Genomic DNA, 21241 nt, shown 5'->3' with positions numbered 1-21241 from the left:
ATTTTTCACTAACTAAACTTTTCTATTCCGTACCATCAAAGCAATTCTATATATCACTGAACAAGATCTTTAAAAGTAATAATCTTCAAACCCAATCGTCATTCATCATACTTTAAATACCTCTACACCCTCCTGACCACATCAGTGCTCAAGTGTAGTTGACTTATTTAGTTGTCTTTACCCAAATATCATAATCATTTTATTTCTTCTGTGAATTGCTTCATTTGGCAGGCACAAACAAAGGATGCAGCGAAATAAATCTCCATAGAAGAATTTGAGTGTTTTATGTCCGCGGGCGCCGACCCAATCTGAGTGCTAATCTAGCTTTTTAACCCCTCAATTATCCGGTATCATAACATACCATCATAATGTTTCACAGCACTTCGAATATGCAAATCCACCACTGATAACCACTCTGTTGACAAGCTCAAGGGTAAACTAAATATTTGCAGTCCCTGTTACAGGTCTGGTGTTTCTTTGATGAGCGATTTAAGAGGACTCCGCTGTGCACGGAGCCACTGTGCCGATCTTGTCGGGACAGGAGCGCACACATATAATTAACAGTGGGATCCAGGTGGCCCCCGCTGCAGCTCTACACACAGTCCTGTGTATCTCCAGCTGAACATCTCAAAGATTGAGGCTGACTGGCTTGGACTCTAGCCTGTTGAACATGAGGATGCTCTGGCTGGGCCTTCTGATTTGTGTCATGATGCCCAGCCAACACGCCACCTTTCCCCTCCGAACCCCGGGGCGACCTGCGCAAGCCCGCGCTGGACCGGCTGAAGCTGAACTGGAGTTTGCGGAGGTATTTATCAGTGGATGCATGGGAAGTGACCCCTGGTAAGAAAGAATGAGCGAGACTACTAGATTTATGTGTCTTTGTTCTGGGGTAGCGTTGTTTTATTTATGGGAGATCTGTTCTGGACAGCTTTACTGCTGGTGCTTTGCTCAGGTATGTTGGTGGTATGTTAGTTCAGCTAAGTGCCAGATTTCCCTAAAAGCTTCTTGCAGTGACCTCATTGGTGACCCATCGATAGGATCTGCGTTACTTTGGGCAACAACAAAATATATGGCCCCCATTGTCTCTTCATCATAGAATCTCTATCCTCTTTTCTGTATTACACTTACAGAATATATGGAAATATAGAAGTGTGTATGTAGGGACGTAGAAGTTAAGCCCACCTACCTGTTTTTAGGCTGACATAAATCTTAATGAAATAAATTCATATACATCACAGTAAGTGGTGCCAAACTGATGTAAGTGATATGAAGATAAATGCTTTTCTGAAAGTATAACTGATTTTTGTTTATATTGAAGTTTGCTGCCTTGTGATGATCACTGACTAGAGATCATAGCTTACCCACCTTTGTATTTACCACTATATCACTGATAATAAGTGATCTACTAGATAAGCTGACAGCAATCATGGAAAGTAGGAAAAACTGCAATAGCCACACAGCAGTTACTAATGACTTGGTTGATTAAGTGTTCACACTAAACGCTTACTGCTGATCACAGCATCTTTGTTTTTTCATGGTGAAATCAAGACCAGCACAGTTCTTGTAAATCTTTCTTATTCTGTTGTCTACCTCTTAAAGGGCTACACTGACTTTTTTGGAGTTTGGCCCATTGGTCACCTTACCCAATATGCGAAGAGAGGATTGGTACCAAAATCGTCCCTGTCTGGTGCTAACGCTTTAGCATACAGTATGCCAAGTAACCATAGGCTATTAGCATTATCCAAAAAGATAGACAAAAGATAAATAAAAGATTTTGACAAAACCGGGGTGAATGACACATTTCATAATTAGAGATCATGTTCGAACTTCATCAACAGCAACCAACAGTTGCATCATTGCACCTATACTGTAGGTATTCATGGGTTTAAGTGGAACATCTGGCCATGCAGATTATTGCGCAATTTTTTATTGCGCTGCGATAGTCCTAGAAGTCAGAAGCTATCTTTAGGCCTTGTATGGCTGTTTGTGACACCTACAATTACATGAGTGCACCTACCTTTGTGCATAGTTCTATTATTAAAGGTTTAAGGAAAATGTTTGGAATGTTTACTGTAAAGACTCTACTCATTTTATGAACTCTTGATCATTTGTATTACTTCTCAGCTTGCGTAACATTGTGGAAAAATTGAGGAGTAAACGTCCAGTACATTTTTTTCAATGCTTGTGTCAGCTTGTGATTATTTTTCAGCTTGGTACAATTTAAAAAGAGTCAAACCCTCAGGGGACCCAGAAAGAAGAATAGATGAAAGATAAATGAGATTCAGTGTCTCATGATTAAATGCTCATCACCTTGAGCATCATCTCAGCTTGCAATCATTACCTTTTTGTTGAGTGCAGTAATAATTCATTCTGCATGCTGAGTGAATTATCTGTTTTCAGGCCTACCTGAAGCACTTTTATGGCTACCAGCCCAAGTCGGAGAGACAGAGGAGGGCTGCAGACTCCGGCGCAGACCAGCTGACTGGATTCTGCGCTAAGGTCCGAGAGATGCAACGCTTCTTTGGTTTGCCTGCAAGTGGCGAGCTGACCGAGGAGACTCTGGCCGTCATGAGGAGGCCTCGCTGCGGTCTGTCAGATGCTGAAGCATTCGAAGAGACAATCCGCTGGAAGAAGAGCACCCTCAGCTACAGGTTAGGGACTGCCAAAACCCAAAGCTGCAGTCAACAATGATGTGATTAACATTAGAACAGACATAACGCCCATTTAATTACTCAGTGCGTAAAAAAGTGCCTATGATTAGTCTAACATTAAATCTGTTTCATTAAACTCAATGGCTTCATTCTCAATGGTGACTGTTATTAATGGAATTTAAGCTGCAATTGGCAAAATTTTTATGTACAAATACACCCGTCTCATCAGCCTAAACACAAACACGGATATTTTTGTGCATTTTACTGACATCACATTACATGATTAATGGGTTTCCATGATTTGGGGCTTCCAACGTGAAGATTCCTAGTGCAGCTTTAGGAGAACAATGGAGTGGAGAGCTAAACAAATCAATAGGATTAATTATTTGATGTCAGATTAGTGAAATTCTGTGTTTGTTCCTCAGGATCTCCAGCTACAGCCCGGCCATCCGAGCCTCTCGGGTTCAGAAAGCCTTCAGGGCGGCGTGGAAGCTGTGGGCCGACGTTGCGGCTATCCGTTTCCGCAAGAGGAGCAGGAGAGAGGCTGACATCGTTATCTCCTTCCACAGCGGCGGTGAGCTCTAGAGAGAACAGATCTGCCCACAACACCTTCACAGTTATGTTGCTCAATGATCCTGATACACGGCCTGCATCAACTGTTGGTTGAATATCATGATTAACTGGGAAATGTTTGTTGCAGACCATGAGGACGGCTCACCATTTGATGGCAAAGGAGGCATCCTGGCCCACGCCTTCCTGCCTGGGATTGGTGTTGGAGGGGACGTCCACTTTGATGTTGATGAAGACTGGAGCTTTAATGCCACTGGTACTGGCGAAGTTCCTCAGGATGTTGTTGACATTTTATGTTTGAACTCAAAAACTTGAACTAATAACATTCCTTTTGAGTTAAAGCTGCGCTAGGCAAGACTTTTGTGAGAAAATACATCCATCACAAAGTGAGGCTGCAATAGAGAGGAACGTCCCAGCCCCCATAACTGAGATACTACAGATTCACCCCATTTGCCCAAATTAAATTCTCATGTCAGGTATGGTCAGTGGCGAGAAATCTTCACCCAAAGCAAGTGACAAATCAAAACTTAATAATGAAATACAAAACATTTCTTAAACAGAGCACCCTGTCCAGAGAAAGCTGGATTCACCAACGTTAGATCTTTTTTCTGTCTCGTCTCTTTGATATCCCTTGGTATAAAACATGTTACTTGACTTCTAAGAACTCAAATTCTTACATTTCAAAGTTTCAAAACTCTCACTGCCATTTGGGGCCGATAATGTGCAAAATTGCCTAGTGCAGCTTTAAAACCTTTCTTTGATGTTTTTCCAAACAAAAATCTCTTACAAGACTTGTGTCCCTGCGTCAGGCTTCAACCTGTTTGCTGTGGCGGTACATGAATTTGGCCATGCCCTCGGTCTGCCCCACTCCCCCGACCCCGGAGCTGTCATGTACCCATCATACAACTTTGTCGCTGAACCCGACCTTCAGCTCTCCTTCCGAGATGTCAAAGATGTCCAGCACATGTATGGTGAGTCTGGTGGCATCCAAAACAGTAAGCCACTCAGGGAAAACATTACCATTTCACTGCTTGGATTCAGAAAAAATGTTGTTTCTTTGGTGTAACTACCTTAACCCCATCTTTACCTTTGCTTTTACCTTAACTTGAGAATTTCCATGAAAAAATATCTGTATGTATGTCACTCTGGTGTCACTTAGTTACATAGTGCCAAAATGCATGAAATTAGTAGGTAATTACATGGTGACACCCTGCTAGTTCTTGTAGATAACAATAAAGTGTGTCTGCTCCCATAGCAGGGGGATGAGAGACTTTGTGGAGCCAAAGCTGAAAACCAGAGTACCAAGATCCTGATTTCTACATCTTGATTTCTACATCATTGTACTGCTGCGAGTTGCACCATAAGCAATGAATATGAAACTGACTTTGTTAAGTCATGGGATAATTGCCAGCTTAAAAGCTTTACTTAAAAATCAAAAATTTCCAGTACACACAGAGTGTTAAATGTGTATATGAATGTGTATATTTTGGCAAATAATTGCTGGTTTCCAATAGATGCCTGTTTGAAATAGTTTTTTTCTGCTTGTTATAGATACAACTGTTTGCGCAACATTGGTATTTTGACATAGATCCAAATAGAATAAGGAAGAGTCAGTTGCATCATGAAATACCCAATTTATAACTCATTTATTGTGCCTAAACAACAGGTTCATAACAGCGGCATATGACTTTCATGTATGCTGATTGAATCCTTATGTCAGTTTACTTTCAAGGTGTTGTGAAATATGTATGTGATTTGTGACATGGCAAGCGAACAGTGTCAATTTATTGAGAAAAAAGTAAAATAAAACAATACTCTTACTGTAAATTTACATTTTTAACTGAAAAACATTTAAAGTTTGTATTTATGAAGCCTTCTCAGACATTGGACAGCAAAATCTAATAATTCCTTCCAGATATACTGGTGACCAGTACTTACAACGCAGCTGACTGGGGAGAGAATGAAGTCAGGTGATAGAAAGCAGCTTATAAGGTCAACGCCTACGGAAGAGTGCCAACGACTTCTATCACACTTCTGTCACTACTATCACTCAGTTACAACTTGGACACTGGCTGTAAAACTCTGTTGAAGTGGGGGAAAAAACACTGAATTGGCTCAATTTCAAAATGCAGGCCTACCATTGTCCCTGTCAAAAGGCACTTTATAAACTGTTTCCTTGTATTGCCTCCAGGTATCAATCCCAATTTCTCTTCACTCTCCTTGAAGAGGCCTCCGCCAAGAACACCTGACAAATGTGACCCAGATTTGTCTTTTGATGCTGTAACAGAACTGCAACAGGAGGTCCTGTTTTTCAAAGATAGGTAGTGTTATAGTATGTCTACATAATCTAGGGTGACAGGCGGACTTATGTCCTCACCTGAACCTATGTTCCAAGGATACAGAAGACCTAGCGATTAAGAAAAGCTTGTCATGCCTTTTCAGATTTATGTGGCGCAAACATCCTAATTTTGACAAGACAGGAATCACTCTGATAAGCAGCCTGTGGCCAGACAGCATACCTCCCTTCTTGGACGCTGTCTATCAGAATGTGGAGGCGAACCTGATGGTGTTTTTCAAAGGTACTGTACTATCCTCAAAGAGCAGTATGAGCTGTGTTTGTATAAATTCCTAATAAAAGAATACACTGAATAACAGGCAACTGAATGGCTCATGGATATGAAATAGGGACGAAGAAAGTAGTGTTTTTGTTGCAGGTAGTCAGTACTGGGTGATAAGGCAGTTGGAACTTTTGGAGGGCTTCCCTAGGAACATCTCCGACCTGGGCTTCCCTCCCAGGGTGACGTCTGTCGATGCTGCTCTTCACTTCCGCAAAGCCCGCCTCACCGTGTTCTTCACTGGCCATGAGTGCTGGAGGTACTAAAGATCCCACACTGATTTACAGGACGTCCCAGACTGACCGGTAGCACTTCACTAGAAGTCCATTGCGATGCATTATAAGCAAATTATAAGCCAATTAGAACCAGAAATAAACATTTTTACAATGTAATCATCAGGCAAACATCATCAGTCATACTTAGAATCAAATAAAAATTACATTAAATTTGATATCATGTCATTAACTGCAGCATTATCTATACAGTGTCTCCAAAATGTATTTGACCCCCTATTTTTGTTTGCACTATATCATGTATAACTATATAATTATCATGCACTCACATGTGAGTTCAATGCCAGGTTATGATAGCTCATATTACCATGCAACAGCAATATAAATATGTTGTTATAGATACACTAAACTGGGACCTTGGGAATTGAGTACTTCCTCAATTTTCAGTCTAATGACGATGTTCATGCTTCCTCTCTGAGTAAAGCAGGACGGCTTGCCATCATTTTCTGGTCATTTGTCATCCACTGTAGGTGTTCAGCTGATGATCAGAACAACTTTGGTTACCTCATGTGACAGATCAGGCACTGGAGTTTACAATGATTCATAAAATGATGTGCATTAAATGTCATCTTCCAGCAGGAAGACGTAGACACAGAGATATGTGCTCTACCAACTTTTCCCTCTGTATGATATCTAGGTACAATGAGGTGCAGAACATGATGGAGGAGTCCCCGACACCCATAGCCCAGCAATGGCCGGGGGCTCCCACTCCCCTGGATGCAGCTGTCTCATACGAAGGTAGCTTATACAGCAATATGAAGTTTATATGAAGGGAAGACCCCTTCATACACATGCAACGATTTAGCATCAACAGATTATTAACACATCTATTTTGAGACATTAGTATAATTACTGTAAACAAACAAGACCATTGTTGAGAAGACTGACAGCCTCTACCAGCCTCAACACAGCATTTTACACTGTGCGACACCAGGTTGGATTTAATGTTAAATCTGCTGGATTGCTTTACAGCACAAAGGGATATTGTTTTACGGCACAAAGCAAGAAGAGGGCGCTGTTCTTTTAGCACAAACAGAGCTAAAGCTTTCAGAGTTTCTGGCAATGGTGAAATGATGGAGTGAAAGGCCGAAGGAAAAAAATACTTCCAACATGTTTATACTCCTCAGTAAATCCAAAGACAAAACAAGGAAACATGTCGTCCCCCACAGATGATGCAGGCACCTCTTGGACCAATCAGTTACAAGATGCATCCTCACTCCAAGTTTTATCAAAATTGGACAGTTGTTGTAGCAGCTGTGGCCTTTTAAAGTTTTACATTTTGACCTTTAGTTATAGCGCTCTCATTTGGCCAATCAGAGTTATTTTAGCCACTGGAACACAGTACCAAGATGTCTCATCCCCCCAAGTTTTCATCAAAATCAGACCAGTGGTGTCGGAGAGATCACCTGAGATGTCATGTTTGACAGACAACTGGACGGACACAACCTGATCCATAGGCCCGCCCACTTTATGGGAAATGTGGCCTGAATTTTGAGAAATACTAGCACTAGCATTACCACTGGTATGAGATAGAAGCTACGTCTCAACCATGGTCTCATCTGTTTACAGTAATTATACCAAGATATCACAATTCATCTGACAATGATATATTGATGTTAAAAATGCTACACATGGCACCTTTAATGTTTTCAACCTCAACACCCTGATACATTGTATACATTTGAATAATAACCCCCCATTCCCAACAGGATTTGTGTACTTCTTCAAGGGGAATGTCCAGTACAAATATGACCCCAACTTCAAACATGTCGTCTCCATAAGGCCCGCTAATGATCTGCTGGAATGCGAAGAGGAGACAAACAATGACACAATGATGAAGGGGAGAAGATGATCTAAGTAGTTGATGATAATGATGATGAATGTTCTCTGTGTGGTGTGTGTGTGTGTGTGTGTGTTTGTGTGTGTGATACATCCAGCAATAACCGCAAGTTCTCTAATACCTGAAGGGAACTGATGAATAATGCAAGGAAGTGTTTAAACGTGTTACTTACATAGTGCGTAATACGGTGGTGTAATAATGGCATAAGTGCAGTTTTTTCTGTGTTGTGATTGATTTTGAAGTTGATGGTGCAAATTGTTTTTTAATGTGTTTTTAAAATAATGTATAAGTCATAATTCTCCCCCTCAAGAGAAAAATGTAAAATATATTTTATGGTTCTGTCTTTGCACCACTGGGGATTTGTGGTTCATTGGGTCACACACTTTTTGAGTGCAAAACTGCTAAGACACCTAATATTTCTCATGAATAAATAAATCTTACAAAGGAATTTGGTGCTACTCTTTTTATTACAGCACACTTATCCTGTCTGAGTTGCTGAAGACACTGTTGTTGGTCAACTTACCTGAGACAATACATTGAGCAACGAGGACACTACAGTTCCGCTCGCCAATATTAGGACATAGTGACCAAAATGTAGTTTTCCACTAACACTGGTCTAGAAACTAGTTATACAATATTACAAATATTTAAGGATGGAAAATAACAGCCTATAGTGGACACAAGAAAATGTGCATGCAACCAGTCTCCTATCAAGTGAAAAACAATCACTTTTTCTATGCAATACAGCACCTCTGAATATGTTGCCGAACAAATTTACCTTAATGTGTGTATGAAATCACCGGAATTTTTGCCAGAAAAAATGCTGAAGCCAGAACTAGTATTATTATCCCCTATGTGTCTCATATCCATGCACGTAATCGTCTTAGCTGTTGACTTTGTGATCTGGTTCATGAGTGAACTCATACAGCGTGATGATGACTGATCTGTGACATATACAAGTACCGCATAACTGGTTGGATGGACTTTGGCATTGGTGAGTTTTAGTTTGACATGGAAGGTAACTAGGCCTTTTTGTTTGTAATGACATGAGGCAGCATGTCTATGTCTGCTCACAGGGCACATCACTGTCTTACCAGAAGTAGCCCGAGGGCTAGAGGAGACAGCTCATGAGTGAAGGGTCAGACCTTTCAATTCATGGCAGATAAGGCTTCGAAAAAACCTGGGTAGAGGGAGTAAAGAATGTCATGCAACAACCCTAAAAAACAGGTTCAAATTAAAAAATGAAATTAAAAATATTCTCTAAGTCTAAATGTCTTCCTCAAGACCCTAACCCTAACCACTAGAAAATAGTGAGCAAAATGTAGTTTTCAACTAACACTGGTCTACAAACTGGTTATTTGTTATTACATATGTATATAAGGATGGAAAATAACAATAAGGATGGACATAAGAAAATGTGTGTGCAACCACTCTCCTATCACCCTTCTGCAATAAACGTACAGACTTGAATAAGTGCTCCAGTGTCTTACTTCGGGTAGTCTTTATAAAGTGCCCAGGTAAAATTGCTTTGTTTATTACAAATATTCTGTCAAGGTATCTTTAGGCAAGGCAAGTATCTGCCAAGTGCTCCTGTTGAATTGCACAGAGGCAATACAGTACAGTGAAACACTGTGGTTGTACTGGGCAGCTTGCATACATTCTTATTAACATCCATTATCCGCATTATCCGCATTACCATTACCACCTGTATGAGTTTAAGTTCCTCCCTGGTATTATTCATTTCAATTGTCAAATATGATTATCAACATCTACATGCAAACTTCCATAATCAATCAGTTTATACTTTCAGTGCAGTACCTAATACCTAGTATATGTTAATTTTCAAAATCAGTTGTTTCAGTATAAGATCATATACAATGATAACAATCTAATACAATATTACAATCACATATTATCATTATAGTGCTATATCAAATATTATGTCTAATAAGTGAAAAAAGTGATTTTAAGATACACTTAGTTGAAATAGAGTAAATTTTTTACCTTACACAAAATACTTTTTTAAAACAAAATCAGCAATTGGAACATAAAAAGGTATACATGTAGTGCTTTTTTCATGGGCATTAAATATCCAAGAGCAAAGCCTGCATGTAACAATCATGAACGTCTCATGTCATAATTACAGCGCCTTGTTATGGAAAACTTTTTGGTTGGCTGAGCAATCACAGCCATACTTCCTCTGCCGTCCATAAATGGAATATTTCCTGACTCACTGACTCAAGAAGGTAGTTGCTCAACACACCCGGTCCTCAGCGTATATAAAGGAGCTGCCTCCAGCACAGAAACACAAGTCGCACTCGACGAGGAAACATGAAGTCTTTCAATCTGTGCATTCTACTAAGCCTGGCAGTCGCAGTTTACTGTGTGCCAATACCGCAAGTTACTGTGGAAGATGAGCTTTTTGCAGAGGTAAGGTCTCCTCACTGTATATTCTCACTGTTTTGCTGTAAAGATGTGTTCAAGGCATGCATTTGAAACTTTTCTACGAATTCTGAATGTTTTGTTCTTATAGACAAATGAGGATCTTATGTGACTGCTAAGTACTGTAGTTGACATACAATACATGCAGATCCTCTCCCCTTCTTCCTTCATGCAATCTGTGTCTGTTCTGCAGCTGCTGCATTATCTGACCATCTAACCCTTGTTCTTTCCCGCAGAGCTACCTGAAGAATTTCTTCAACCTGACACAGGAGACGGGTCCGGTGGCCAGACGGGGGATCAGCCAGGTGAGCAAGAAGCTCAGCGAGATGCAGCGCTTCTTTGGCCTCCAGATCACCGGCATGTTGGATGCTGACACCATGGGGATGATGAAGAAGCCCCGCTGTGGCGTTCCAGATGGCAACATTGCTCATTTCTCCACCTTCGGAGGCAACCTCAAGTGGGAAAAGAACAGTCTTACCTACAGGTGAGTGATCTAAACAGAGCGCAAGAGAGAGGCAGAGAGAAGCAAATTTTAGACATTACATATAATTGACTATTTTATCATATATTTGACTGTTTTTCTGTCCTATAGGATTGAGAACTACACCCCTGACATGTCCATGTCTGAGGTAGATGACTCCATAGATAGAGCTCTGAAGGTCTGGGCCAAAGTGACTCCCCTGAGATTCACAAGAATCTATAGTGGCATCGCTGACATCATGATCTCCTTTGGCCGCCAATGTAAGTACAAAATAACTTTCCGCTTGTCCCATCAACGTCGCAGTTTTATGCCTCAAATGAAAAGCAGTCTATTGGACAATAAGTGTTTGATCTTGCAGGACTAGAGTAGATAGGCTGGATCCCTTGTTGACATCTCTACTCTACAGTGCATGCTTCAATGACACTTATCCTTTAAATGGCTTGGAAAAAGAGCATTTACGCTAAGGTTACATAACGTATATCACTCACCATAACAAAAACAACAACATCATTCCTGTTGAGTTGAAAAAATGTTGAAAACACTGTCTTCATATCAGCTTCATTTCTTGGTTGTTGTTTCCCAAGAAGCACCTGAATGACAATTATTTCTGTGCCTTGATTTACATTGGAGCACAGCTGATCAGTCTCAGTTCTAAGATACATTTGGGAAACCCATTTCTGTTAGTTGTCACACCAATACATGCAGGAGCAAAACGCATCCATTAAATAGCTCTAATTTCACTGCTGGCTCTTCCCTATTTGCAAAACCTGACGTGATTTTGTTCTTGTTTACAGCGCATGGTGATTTTTACCCCTTTGATGGCCCTGATGGCACCCTTGCCCATGCCTTCGCCCCGTCCCCCGGCATTGGAGGAGACGCCCATTTTGACGAGGATGAGACCTTCACCTTCAACTCCAACAGAGGTGAGTTCTTTCACAGTTTTTTCACTCCATCCCAGCGGATTCTCCTGCACTGTCGCTGTGCATTTTGACATGATAATTGCTCATCACTCAGCAGAGCCGTAACACAACTGTAATTTTGCATTTTCCCCGCCGCAGGCTACGTCCTCTTCCTGGTAGCAGCCCACGAGTTTGGCCACTCCCTGGGCTTGTCTCACTCCAGTGACCCCGGCGCTCTCATGTACCCTGTGTACAGCTTCAGAAACCCTGACACCTTCGTCCTGCCCCGGGACGACGTCAACGGCATCCAGTCTCTCTATGGTTAGTAGTCACTGCCTGGCTCACTGTAGCCTGTTTACGCAAAACTGATCTCTACAGTATAGAGGTCATGCGAGTTTCATTCTCGCGATTGGGCTTTGTTGCTGAGTGACGCAGACCTCTCTAAATACTCAATGACTGATTTGATTTGACCTCCAGGTCCGAACCCTAATGAGGATCCCCTTGCGCCTGAACCCACTCCCCCCACCACCCCCGATGCCTGTGATTCAACCATGGTCCTGGATGCTGTCACCACCCTGCGAGGAGAGATGCTCTTCTTCAAAGACAGGTATGCTAGACACTGAATGACCAAGAATGTGAAAGCAGAATTCTTGAGAATGAGTTTGTTCTCTCTAGATGGGAGAAGTGGCTGATGTACTAAAGTTGTCATGTGGTGTTGTCTGTTCTCAGCTTCTTCTGGCGTAGCTACCCCCAGAGCAGGACGCCTCAGCAGAGTCTCATCACCAACTTCTGGCCCAGCGCCCCCGTCAACATCGACGCCGCTTATGAGAGCCGCCAATCAGACAGAGTCATGCTCTTTAAAGGCACGAGTTCCCATGATCATCCTAAATCTGTAACCATTTCAAAGTCTGCATTAGTGCATTGGCTGATAACTCTTTTCTTTCCATGCCTCTACAGGTCGCAGAGTCTGGGCCTTCTCTGGCTATGATATTGTGCGTGGCTATCCCAAAAAAATCACCAGTGTCGGTCTGCCCAGGAGCGTGAAGAAAGTCGATGCTGTCCTCTACGATGAGGAAACTCGCAAGACATTATTCTTTGTCGGCAAACAATACTACAGGTATGTTCAAACCGGTGTTAATTACACTCGACTGAGTTAGGTATTATCTAGAACTTACCCTGATGTCTGAATGGTAGTGAATCAGCCTAATTCATGCCTGTGTTTTCCTTTTAGTTATGATGAGGCCAAAAGCACTATGGACCAGGGATTCCCCAAACTGGTGGAGCAGACCTTCTCAGGCCTGACCAGTGCGGTGACCGCAGCTTTCCAGTACAGAGGTGAGTGGCATTCAAAACCCATCTGAGTTCCCCAAGTCAAGTGTACGGAAATGAGAAGGTGTTTACAGCGTTTCGGGCATAGGAACCCTCTCTGTACCTTATCAGCCTATGACCAGCACAGTAATTAACAGTGTGCCTTTGTTCCCCAGGCTTTACCTACATCTACAGCGGGCCCTACATGTTCGAGTACAGCCTGAGGAGCGGCAGGCTGTACCGCGTGCTGAGGAACAACTACTTCCTGCGCTGCACTAACTTCTAGACCAGCTGACTACATTAGTCGCTTACAAAGCCACTGTGAATGACAATGAATGTTCCAGAGAGTCCAAATGTCTCAGTCAAATCTAGTTATTTGTTACACATATTTATGTAAACCTATATTTTTATATATATTTGGATCTACGTTGCTGTTGTTATTCTTATTTTATTTCATTTAGATATGAGTGTATGTATGTATTTAAAAAACAACTATCAATTTCCAAATAAATTTGTCTTAATAAGAATTTAATGTGTTGTTGTTTTGCATGTGAAGATCAACATCTAAAGTAAATGTACTGTTTGCCATTACTGGAGAAAAGTTGTTTGATATCAAATAGGGTTTGCTCAGCAAGCATACTGGGTTTTTTCTAATATTGTATGAAAAATATCTAACACTCAGTCATTTAAAATCAATCCTCCAATTCGACGCAGAATAAATGTGCAGTCATTTAGTTATAAACATACAGAAACACGTTCTATAAAATGTACTGATATTACATATAAATAAAGCGTTGTTATGATAACTCACAAGGTAAAGTGATGTAAAAGCTGATAATACTAAAGATGTTTTCAATTAGAGAACTGTTTATATATAATGCCTTATTGAACAGCAGTTGCACTATATTTATTTGTGTGAAGCTATATGACATTATATACTGAAGTCATTACGTCACAAACTTCACTTGACACTAAAAACTACCTTGAAATATGGCCCCTGATAATGGTGAGGTGTTGTCTTCTTCTTATTTTGTTACTTTTTATTGCAGAGAGTAGGGCAGAGAGTACACATGCATTCATGTACTGATTAACAATGGACTACTGTTCCATCTTTTTTTCTATTTCATACAAAACAAAATAAATACAGAAAAATAAAACGGGGAAAGAGAGGGAGAAAAACAGAAAGAAAAAAGGAAAAATGAAAAACAAGAAGGTGTTGTCTAAGTCATTTCTTATGACTTAGACAGCACCCCATATCTTACTGCAGCATTTCACAATACACAATAAGACAGGGAAACATCTTCAACTTCTCCATAAGAGGGCGACCAGGTTGTCTGCTAAATACTTTATCAAAGGTTTCCATACTCTGGTAAAAATCCTTTCACTGCCCTGAGATCTGACACTGTCTCTCCCTAGGCAAAACTCGAAGTTACTGTTGAAGTTTTGTCCATAATCCAGTTAAAAAGAATACACTTTGCCAAAACAAATAATTTTTGAAGAAGCATACGATCAGAGGGCCTTATAGATTCCTATATCTAGGTAGGAATAGACCAATTTTGGATTGTAGAATGCTGTTTAACTCTTTGGAGATCAATTTGCAAATGGTAGGACACTGCTAGAGGCAATGACGATAGGTACCAGTTTCTGATTGGAGTTTTAACCACAGTAGAGATCTTCTAGGATCAAATTGATTAAGAATACACAGGGTTCTATGCTGCCTATGCAAAATGTTGTACTGACTCTCCTTAAATTTGTTGCAGCAAAATGTGCAATTACATGAGAGGAGTCCTTCAAACCAATCATCTACCTCAAATCCAGGTCCCTCTACCAGACTGATATAACAAGGATGTGTCATTTTCTGTACAATCTGTTTAGCATGAAATGAAGCCTGATAGAAAACTGTTTCATTGCTTTTACTTGGCTTAATTGTTTATCAAGATTTAAAATTCCTATAGCTATGCACCATGTAATACACTGGCAAAGCAGATCTTGGCAAAATGATTTCTGCCTTCACATTAAGCGTAGTTCCTTCCATTACTGTAACAAGGCATTGCCAGACTGGATGTCTATTACCAGTCTGCAAGCTTAACCCTATTTCTGCCCTCAACGCTCCCTCTTGTGTCTTCTGTGCTTATTGCACCCACTGACACATCATCTTCTAGAGACTCATGGAAAACAGAATGATGGAATCAATCAGGAAAACACTTAACAAAAAAAAATCCCCAAATGAAGTGTCTTTGCTAAGTTCCTGTGTGCACAGACAGAAAAACCATTGGTATATCAAGCTGAATCAACAGATACCAAGAGTCAGATCTGGTCAGTTTCAACCTCCAGAGTCAGAGACTGAGAGCCGAATCTGACTCTCAAGCTGGTTGGACTCGAGGAATCAACTCTTTTGGGGTCAATCCTCCATCACTAGAAAATATAGGAGATAATGAAGTAAGTATTGGACTTCCAGACTCACAGTGCAATTGTTTGGCTTCAAAACACTTGGATTAGGCTGCACAAGCTGTTTGGAGAAATCTGATGGACATTTTATGCTGTAAAAAGAAAAAGCTCTGTTAACTTAAATGCTTTGGCATAAGGCTGAGATGGAACTACAGGGGCTTAACTCTCCTACCAACTTTAATGGAGTTTCCACTGACATGGGGGTGACTAGATAATGACTGAATTTTCATTTTGGGGTGAACTATTTCTTTAAGCACTGACAACCTCACTTAAATTGGGGACACTGAACAATTATAAGACACTCAGTGCCAAAATGTAATTGATTGATTATTTTTTTATTTTACAAGATTAAAACTAAAAACATAAATACTGACACATATTACTACTTAATAAACTTTATTTCCTCTGCCTCTGTCCCTCCCCACTGTCCTCTCAACAGTCCATCTGAAGCTGTATGATGGAGCAGCCACACAACAGGGAAGAAGAAGAGGAGGAAGGTCACTGGTTCTAATCTCCAGATCAACTAGGAAAATCCAGCTAAAGAAAGAGAATAAAAAACACTCTTCACTCCCTCAATAACCTTTGTCAATGCTCAACTGAGCAAGACACTTATTCCCATATTTCTCCATTGGAGCTGATCAGTGGTGAACATGATGATGGTTCCCTCTAGCTGTGAATGTTGTACTGCATGTAACCCTCCCTCCACCCTGCATCTACTTATCCCAGTTGCTGTAAATAGGAATGTGTCAATATGCTGGTTAAATAAGGGCAAACCAAATCTTAGGCCATGGTTTATTGGTCTAAATTCTCAAAATGAAACACTCACTTGATGATACATATTTCTCATGCCCGTGCAGGACTGAACACTTGATCTCTGTTGCTTAACTGTACCTGTTCTTACCCGTCCTTTAAAGCATTATCTAACTTGGAATTGCATAAAAACCCATCTTACATTGAAACAAAGCCTACATCTTCTTTCCCATTGGAAATACTTGCCATGTGTGTAGTTTGCTGCACATCTCTAATGTAAGGTTGTAGGCAGCACCTGTAGGGTCCACTCAATCCTACATATTCTATAATTGAACATAGTCTAATTGGAGTTCAGTTCCTCCCTTCTGGAATAGGCCTAATGAATAGGATTAATATCTAATCTTTAACTTCAGGTGTTTTTAGGTGTTTCTCGAACATATCAGCTCTCCATTTACATGTTATCTGCATGCCTGCAGTTTCACTGAGTGACAGCAGGACTTTTGATTCTTCTTTGATTCTAAATTATTATGTAACTTAGATTGAGCAACACAGTCAAGACTGATACTCAGACGGAGCCTTTCTGAACAGCTCTCAAGCTGTTAGACGGTGATGGTGGTCCCAAATACATTAGAGAAATTTTAAAATCAACTGAAAGCCAATGTAAAGTGGCTAAAAAGAGAAGTATGATCTCTCGTCATACTGTAGTTTGAGTGAAAAAACTTAGCTGGTAAATTTTGAAATGATTGCAGATGCGAAAAAGCTTGATGGTTGAGGCGAGAACACAAAGAGTAGCAAGGGGAAATAAAGTCACAAACAACTTTCTCCAAGTCAGAAAAAATAGAAATACTTCTTGACTGATAGAAACAAGACTGGGCAACTCTTTGGTATCCTAGGAGCTACTCCAGTTGGTACTACCTGTCCTGACCTCATGTTAACTCCCCCCCCCCATATCCTCTCTCATCCCTACAGTTATTATCCATCTCCTGTTGTCCTCAATGGGCCTGTTCAGACACTTGCAGGAATGTTTTATCGCCCAATCATGTATTTTACCCCAGGTGTTTAGCTCACATCCCAAACATTGATATGGATTGTTTCAGGGAATGACCAGCCAGTCCGTTGCACCTCTTCATCCGAGCAGAGCCAGAGAGGAAGAATAAGTATCTAGCAGGGACTCAGGATAATAATTCCTTCTTCCCTGCAGGAGAAAAAGGGAATCATGGAAGGGGCTTTGGCTGTGAAAACCTTGACGACAGCGGTGCTTGTAGCACTTTGCGCAGCTGCTCCCAACACACCGCCCAGCCCAGAAGAGATCTCTAAAGCCCAGGTAAACATAAAATACATAGAAGTGTTCCTCGAAGCTGTAATTCCTTATGATTTGTTGCTTTTACCGATATTTGAGAGAGAACAACATGCAAATATTTCTCTGTGATTCTATGAAATCGATGCCCTTTGCACCTCAAGCACGTCCAAAAAAATAAAGTTTGCACCCTTTTTAATTTTGCAACATGAAATAGACATTTCTTGCAGAAATATTTTTTCACTGAAAGTCACCACAGACATTCACACTCAGCTTTACAGCATTTAACATAAGGGTTGAAAATTGGGTTAAAGAACATATCTTCTGCAGAAATGGAATATAGCCTACCTCAAGATGATTGGTTTGGCTGAAGTCGTGTTTTGCTTGTCTTTATTTTGATACTGTTAAGACTGACAGCAGTCACTGTCTAAACACAGGAAAGAAGATGGAGCTATGTCTGGAAGTATACCTGTCTGTATTCAAAGCACTTAATCTGAGTCACTTTCACTCAATCATTTGATGCAGAGAAATAGCAAATCTTTAATGTGGATTTGTCTGTAGTGGGCTAAAACATATAATGGACTTTTTGAACCAATAATCAAGTATTAAGAAGGCTCTTCAGACATGGAAAAATATTATCTACTGGAAGATTTTCCCAAATAAAATTCAGGGTATTTTTGATCAAACATTACTCTCCGACTTTTTGAATGATCTTTATCAAAAATTGTTGCTAATGTCAGCAAATAGTCTGAGGAGCACATTATAGCTGATATCATATGTTAAACTTCACATTGTCCTTCCGGAATGAATTCCTCAATTGTTGATGGTTCATGTTTATCATATATGAAAGTGCTATCTGCATATGAGAATGTTCCGTTTTCTTTGTCCAGAGCTATCTGTCTACATTTTACTCCGACATGGGCGTCAGCGCTCCCAACAGCATCAGGCGCAGCGCTCGAGATTCCTTTGAGGACACCCTTAGGAAAATGCAGGACTTTTTTGGACTGGAGGTGACGGGCCATTTGGATTCCAAAACCATGGAGGCGATGGATCAGCCCCGCTGCGGCTTCACAGACGTGGCCAGATATGGTCATTTTGATGGCCGACCCCACTGGGACAAGAATGAGGTCACATACAGGTACAAAACACCCTCAGACAGACAAGATCCCAACGTCAGATGATGATGACAAAGGGCAGTACGAGCCTGCAAGCAGTCAATCAGAACATAAAGCACAATCAAGCACACCTGTAGGGACTTGTAAGCCATTTTTTTTCTCTCAAACTGCCTTAGGATAACTGAGTACACGCCAACCTTGAGTAGAAGCGATGTGGATGCCACCATAGCCAAGGCTTTCCAACTCTACAACGACGTCATTCCTCTGGATTTCAAGCAGATCTACAGTGGCACCGCTGACATCATGATCCTGTTTAGGGCTGGAGGTGAGTAACGCAATGCCTTCAGTCCCATTCAGAAAAACATTTCATTTCATTTCTTGGTATATTAGAGTATTACTCTTCTCCTCTCAAAACCAGACCATGGAGACTTCTCTCCCTTCGATGGGAAGGGTAGGGTCCTGGCCCATGCATTCTCCCCCGGAGAGGGCCGAGGAGGTGACACCCACTTTGATGACGATGAGCAGTGGAGTCTAACCGCAAGAGGTGCACACGTTAAGGAAACTGTTATTGTGATGATATACTGTAATGCCCTCATGGCCCCATCCTAACTTTATCCGTGTGTTTATACAGGAACCAACCTGCTGCTGGTGGCTGCCCATGAGTTTGGCCACGCTCTGGGATTAGCCCACTCTAAGGTCAAGACGGCCCTGATGTATCCCGCCTACCAGTATGTGAACACACAGGGCTACAAGCTGCCTGAGGACGACAAACTGGGTGTACAGGCTATATATGGTGAGAACCCAGCCAATTCATACACTGACAGTTAGAACTTGTTCAATCCATAGAGGAGCTGCATTCATTTATCAGATGCATATACATTTTCATGAAAGCACTTTCCCAGCCATCAACTTTCTCTTCTACAGAAAATCTTTACCAATGCCTTTTTTCCTCTCTCCAAGGAGCCCGAACAACACCAGATCAACCAACGACTAAACCTGCACCAAAACCACAACCTGCTCCAAAACCTAAACCACAACCTAGACCTGAACCAGAGCCTGAGCCCACACCAGAGCTTCCTCCAGAGAGGTGCAGCAGGTACCTGGTTTTCGATGCTGCCACCTCCATGCAGAACGATCTTTACTTCTTTAAAAATGGGTGAGACACTGATGTGTTATTTTAAGTAAAATGAGTTCCAGACAGCAAGCTCCTCCATCACTGTCAGATAGAGCCTTTATTTTGAAAGTCAGATGCACACATTAAGAAAGCAATAGTTTTTTCTTGATGTTATTTCTGCTTATACTTACCATTGGACTATTGTTGTGTCTCTGTCAGATATTTCTGGAAGAAGGGTGGCTACTGGAATGGCATCACCAGGAGGAAAATTCAGTCTGCTTGGCCTGGAATCAACCATGTCGATGCTGCTTACGAATTTAAGAGCCGTGACATTAGCTTCTTCTTTGAGGGTACAAAATTAGCTTATAGTTACCATATATAAGACCAAAACTAAATCAGAATGTATACTCCCAAAAATGTACTTTGTTCTTAACTGATCTTCCTTGTTAATTAAACATTCAAGAAGCAATAAGTGAGGCAGGGAACAGTAAGGGACAGAATAGCAACTTTCTCTCTACCCTTTCACCTCACAGGGGATCATTACTGGGGTATCAGAGGAAACACTGTGGTACCTGGTTATCCCAAACCCCTCAGTGATTTCGGCCTCCCCCCCTCTGTTACCAAGGTAGACGCTGCTATTCATATATCGTTCACAGGCAGGACCCTCCTCTTTGTGAAAACCAAATACTGGAGGTGAGTATCATTTAGACAAAACACAAACAGCCTGAAGCCAGATACAGACAGACACCATGTGGTGATGAGTGTGGTAAATGGATGCTCCTGGTTTTGCCGTAGCTTCAATGAAAGGAGGGGCAAAATGGACGGTGGGTACCCGAAATTAATTTACAGAAACTTCCCGGGCATTGGCTACAAAGTGGACGCTGCATTTGAGAACCAAGGTAGGTAATGATGGTGAAAATTCCCTCCACACTATTCCTGTTCTTCTAAATAATTTGGGGTGAACCTAAAGATAATATGTCCCTTTTTAGGTTACCTGTACTTTTCATATGGACCCAGGCAGACAGAGTACCACTATCCAAGAAGAAGAGTGATTCGTGTTCTGTTAAACTATGGGTGGATGGACTGCTAAAGAAACAAAGACCTTCATATTTACACCACGCACATGCAATTAAAGCTGCAATCTACTCCACTATCTTTTCCTGAATAGCTTACGGCAGCTTGTCTGTAGAAGTATGAAAATGCATTATTTGAAGTAGAAATACAGTAAGAATTAACAAAGGCTCTAGGCAATGACTGACTGTTATGTAGCTAAAAATTGTTGGATTTTGTCTTGGGTTGTGTGACAAGCAAGTGTGCTTTAATAAAGCATTAAAAAATAAATAAAATGAAAGAATGACTTTAAATGTGAATTTGTTTGGAGTTAGGATGTTGTTGAATACAGACAAAAAGGAGTTGTG

The 21241-nt window shown here is 41.1% G+C and overlaps 3 protein-coding genes across 3 annotated transcripts; all 3 read left to right on the top strand.

The window, feature by feature from the left end:
- The first annotated feature begins 670 nt into the window (after positions 1-670).
- On the top strand, positions 671-7981 carry LOC139910867 (collagenase 3). Its single transcript, XM_078286417.1, has 10 exons — positions 671-805; positions 2401-2651; positions 3077-3225; positions 3352-3477; positions 4031-4192; positions 5413-5542; positions 5664-5800; positions 5936-6095; positions 6767-6867; positions 7839-7981. The coding sequence occupies exons 1-10, from the start codon at positions 671-673 to the stop codon at positions 7979-7981; spliced, it is 1494 nt and encodes a 497-aa protein (XP_078142543.1).
- Positions 7982-10291: 2310 nt separating this feature from the next.
- On the top strand, positions 10292-13626 carry mmp13a (matrix metallopeptidase 13a). Its single transcript, XM_071898307.2, has 10 exons — positions 10292-10399; positions 10648-10895; positions 11004-11152; positions 11687-11815; positions 11951-12112; positions 12269-12398; positions 12521-12654; positions 12749-12908; positions 13023-13126; positions 13276-13626. The coding sequence occupies exons 1-10, from the start codon at positions 10301-10303 to the stop codon at positions 13383-13385; spliced, it is 1425 nt and encodes a 474-aa protein (XP_071754408.1). The 5' UTR covers positions 10292-10300; the 3' UTR covers positions 13386-13626.
- A 3725-nt stretch (positions 13627-17351) lies between these two features.
- mmp30 (matrix metallopeptidase 30) lies at positions 17352-21187 on the top strand. Its single transcript, XM_071898306.2, has 10 exons — positions 17352-17621; positions 18485-18732; positions 18886-19034; positions 19128-19253; positions 19341-19502; positions 19670-19865; positions 20043-20173; positions 20357-20516; positions 20619-20722; positions 20813-21187. The coding sequence occupies exons 1-10, from the start codon at positions 17514-17516 to the stop codon at positions 20911-20913; spliced, it is 1485 nt and encodes a 494-aa protein (XP_071754407.2). The 5' UTR covers positions 17352-17513; the 3' UTR covers positions 20914-21187.
- Positions 21188-21241: the final 54 nt, after the last annotated feature.

The sequence above is a fragment of the Centroberyx gerrardi genome, chromosome 11 (genome assembly GCF_048128805.1).
Source record: "Centroberyx gerrardi isolate f3 chromosome 11, fCenGer3.hap1.cur.20231027, whole genome shotgun sequence".
In the NCBI taxonomy this organism is placed as follows: domain Eukaryota; kingdom Metazoa; phylum Chordata; class Actinopteri; order Beryciformes; family Berycidae; genus Centroberyx; species Centroberyx gerrardi.
This window is presented reverse-complemented; position numbering and strand designations above follow the sequence as displayed.

Excerpts from the sequence above, each read along its gene's own strand:
- mmp13a (XM_071898307.2), top strand. The coding sequence starts at position 10,301 with ATGAAGTCTTTCAATCTGTGCATTCTACTAAGCCTGGCAGTCGCAGTT. Across the intron at positions 10,400-10,647 it reads AAGATGAGCTTTTTGCAGAG|AGCTACCTGAAGAATTTCTT; the intron begins GTAAGGTCTCCT and ends TCTTTCCCGCAG. Across the intron at positions 10,896-11,003 it reads AAGAACAGTCTTACCTACAG|GATTGAGAACTACACCCCTG; the intron begins GTGAGTGATCTA and ends TCTGTCCTATAG.
- LOC139910867 (XM_078286417.1), top strand. The coding sequence starts at position 671 with ATGAGGATGCTCTGGCTGGGCCTTCTGATTTGTGTCATGATGCCCAGC. Across the intron at positions 2,652-3,076 it reads AAGAGCACCCTCAGCTACAG|GATCTCCAGCTACAGCCCGG; the intron begins GTTAGGGACTGC and ends TTTGTTCCTCAG. Across the intron at positions 5,543-5,663 it reads GTCCTGTTTTTCAAAGATAG|ATTTATGTGGCGCAAACATC; the intron begins GTAGTGTTATAG and ends ATGCCTTTTCAG.
- mmp30 (XM_071898306.2), top strand. The coding sequence starts at position 17,514 with ATGGAAGGGGCTTTGGCTGTGAAAACCTTGACGACAGCGGTGCTTGTA. Across the intron at positions 17,622-18,484 it reads AAGAGATCTCTAAAGCCCAG|AGCTATCTGTCTACATTTTA; the intron begins GTAAACATAAAA and ends TTCTTTGTCCAG. Across the intron at positions 18,733-18,885 it reads AAGAATGAGGTCACATACAG|GATAACTGAGTACACGCCAA; the intron begins GTACAAAACACC and ends AAACTGCCTTAG.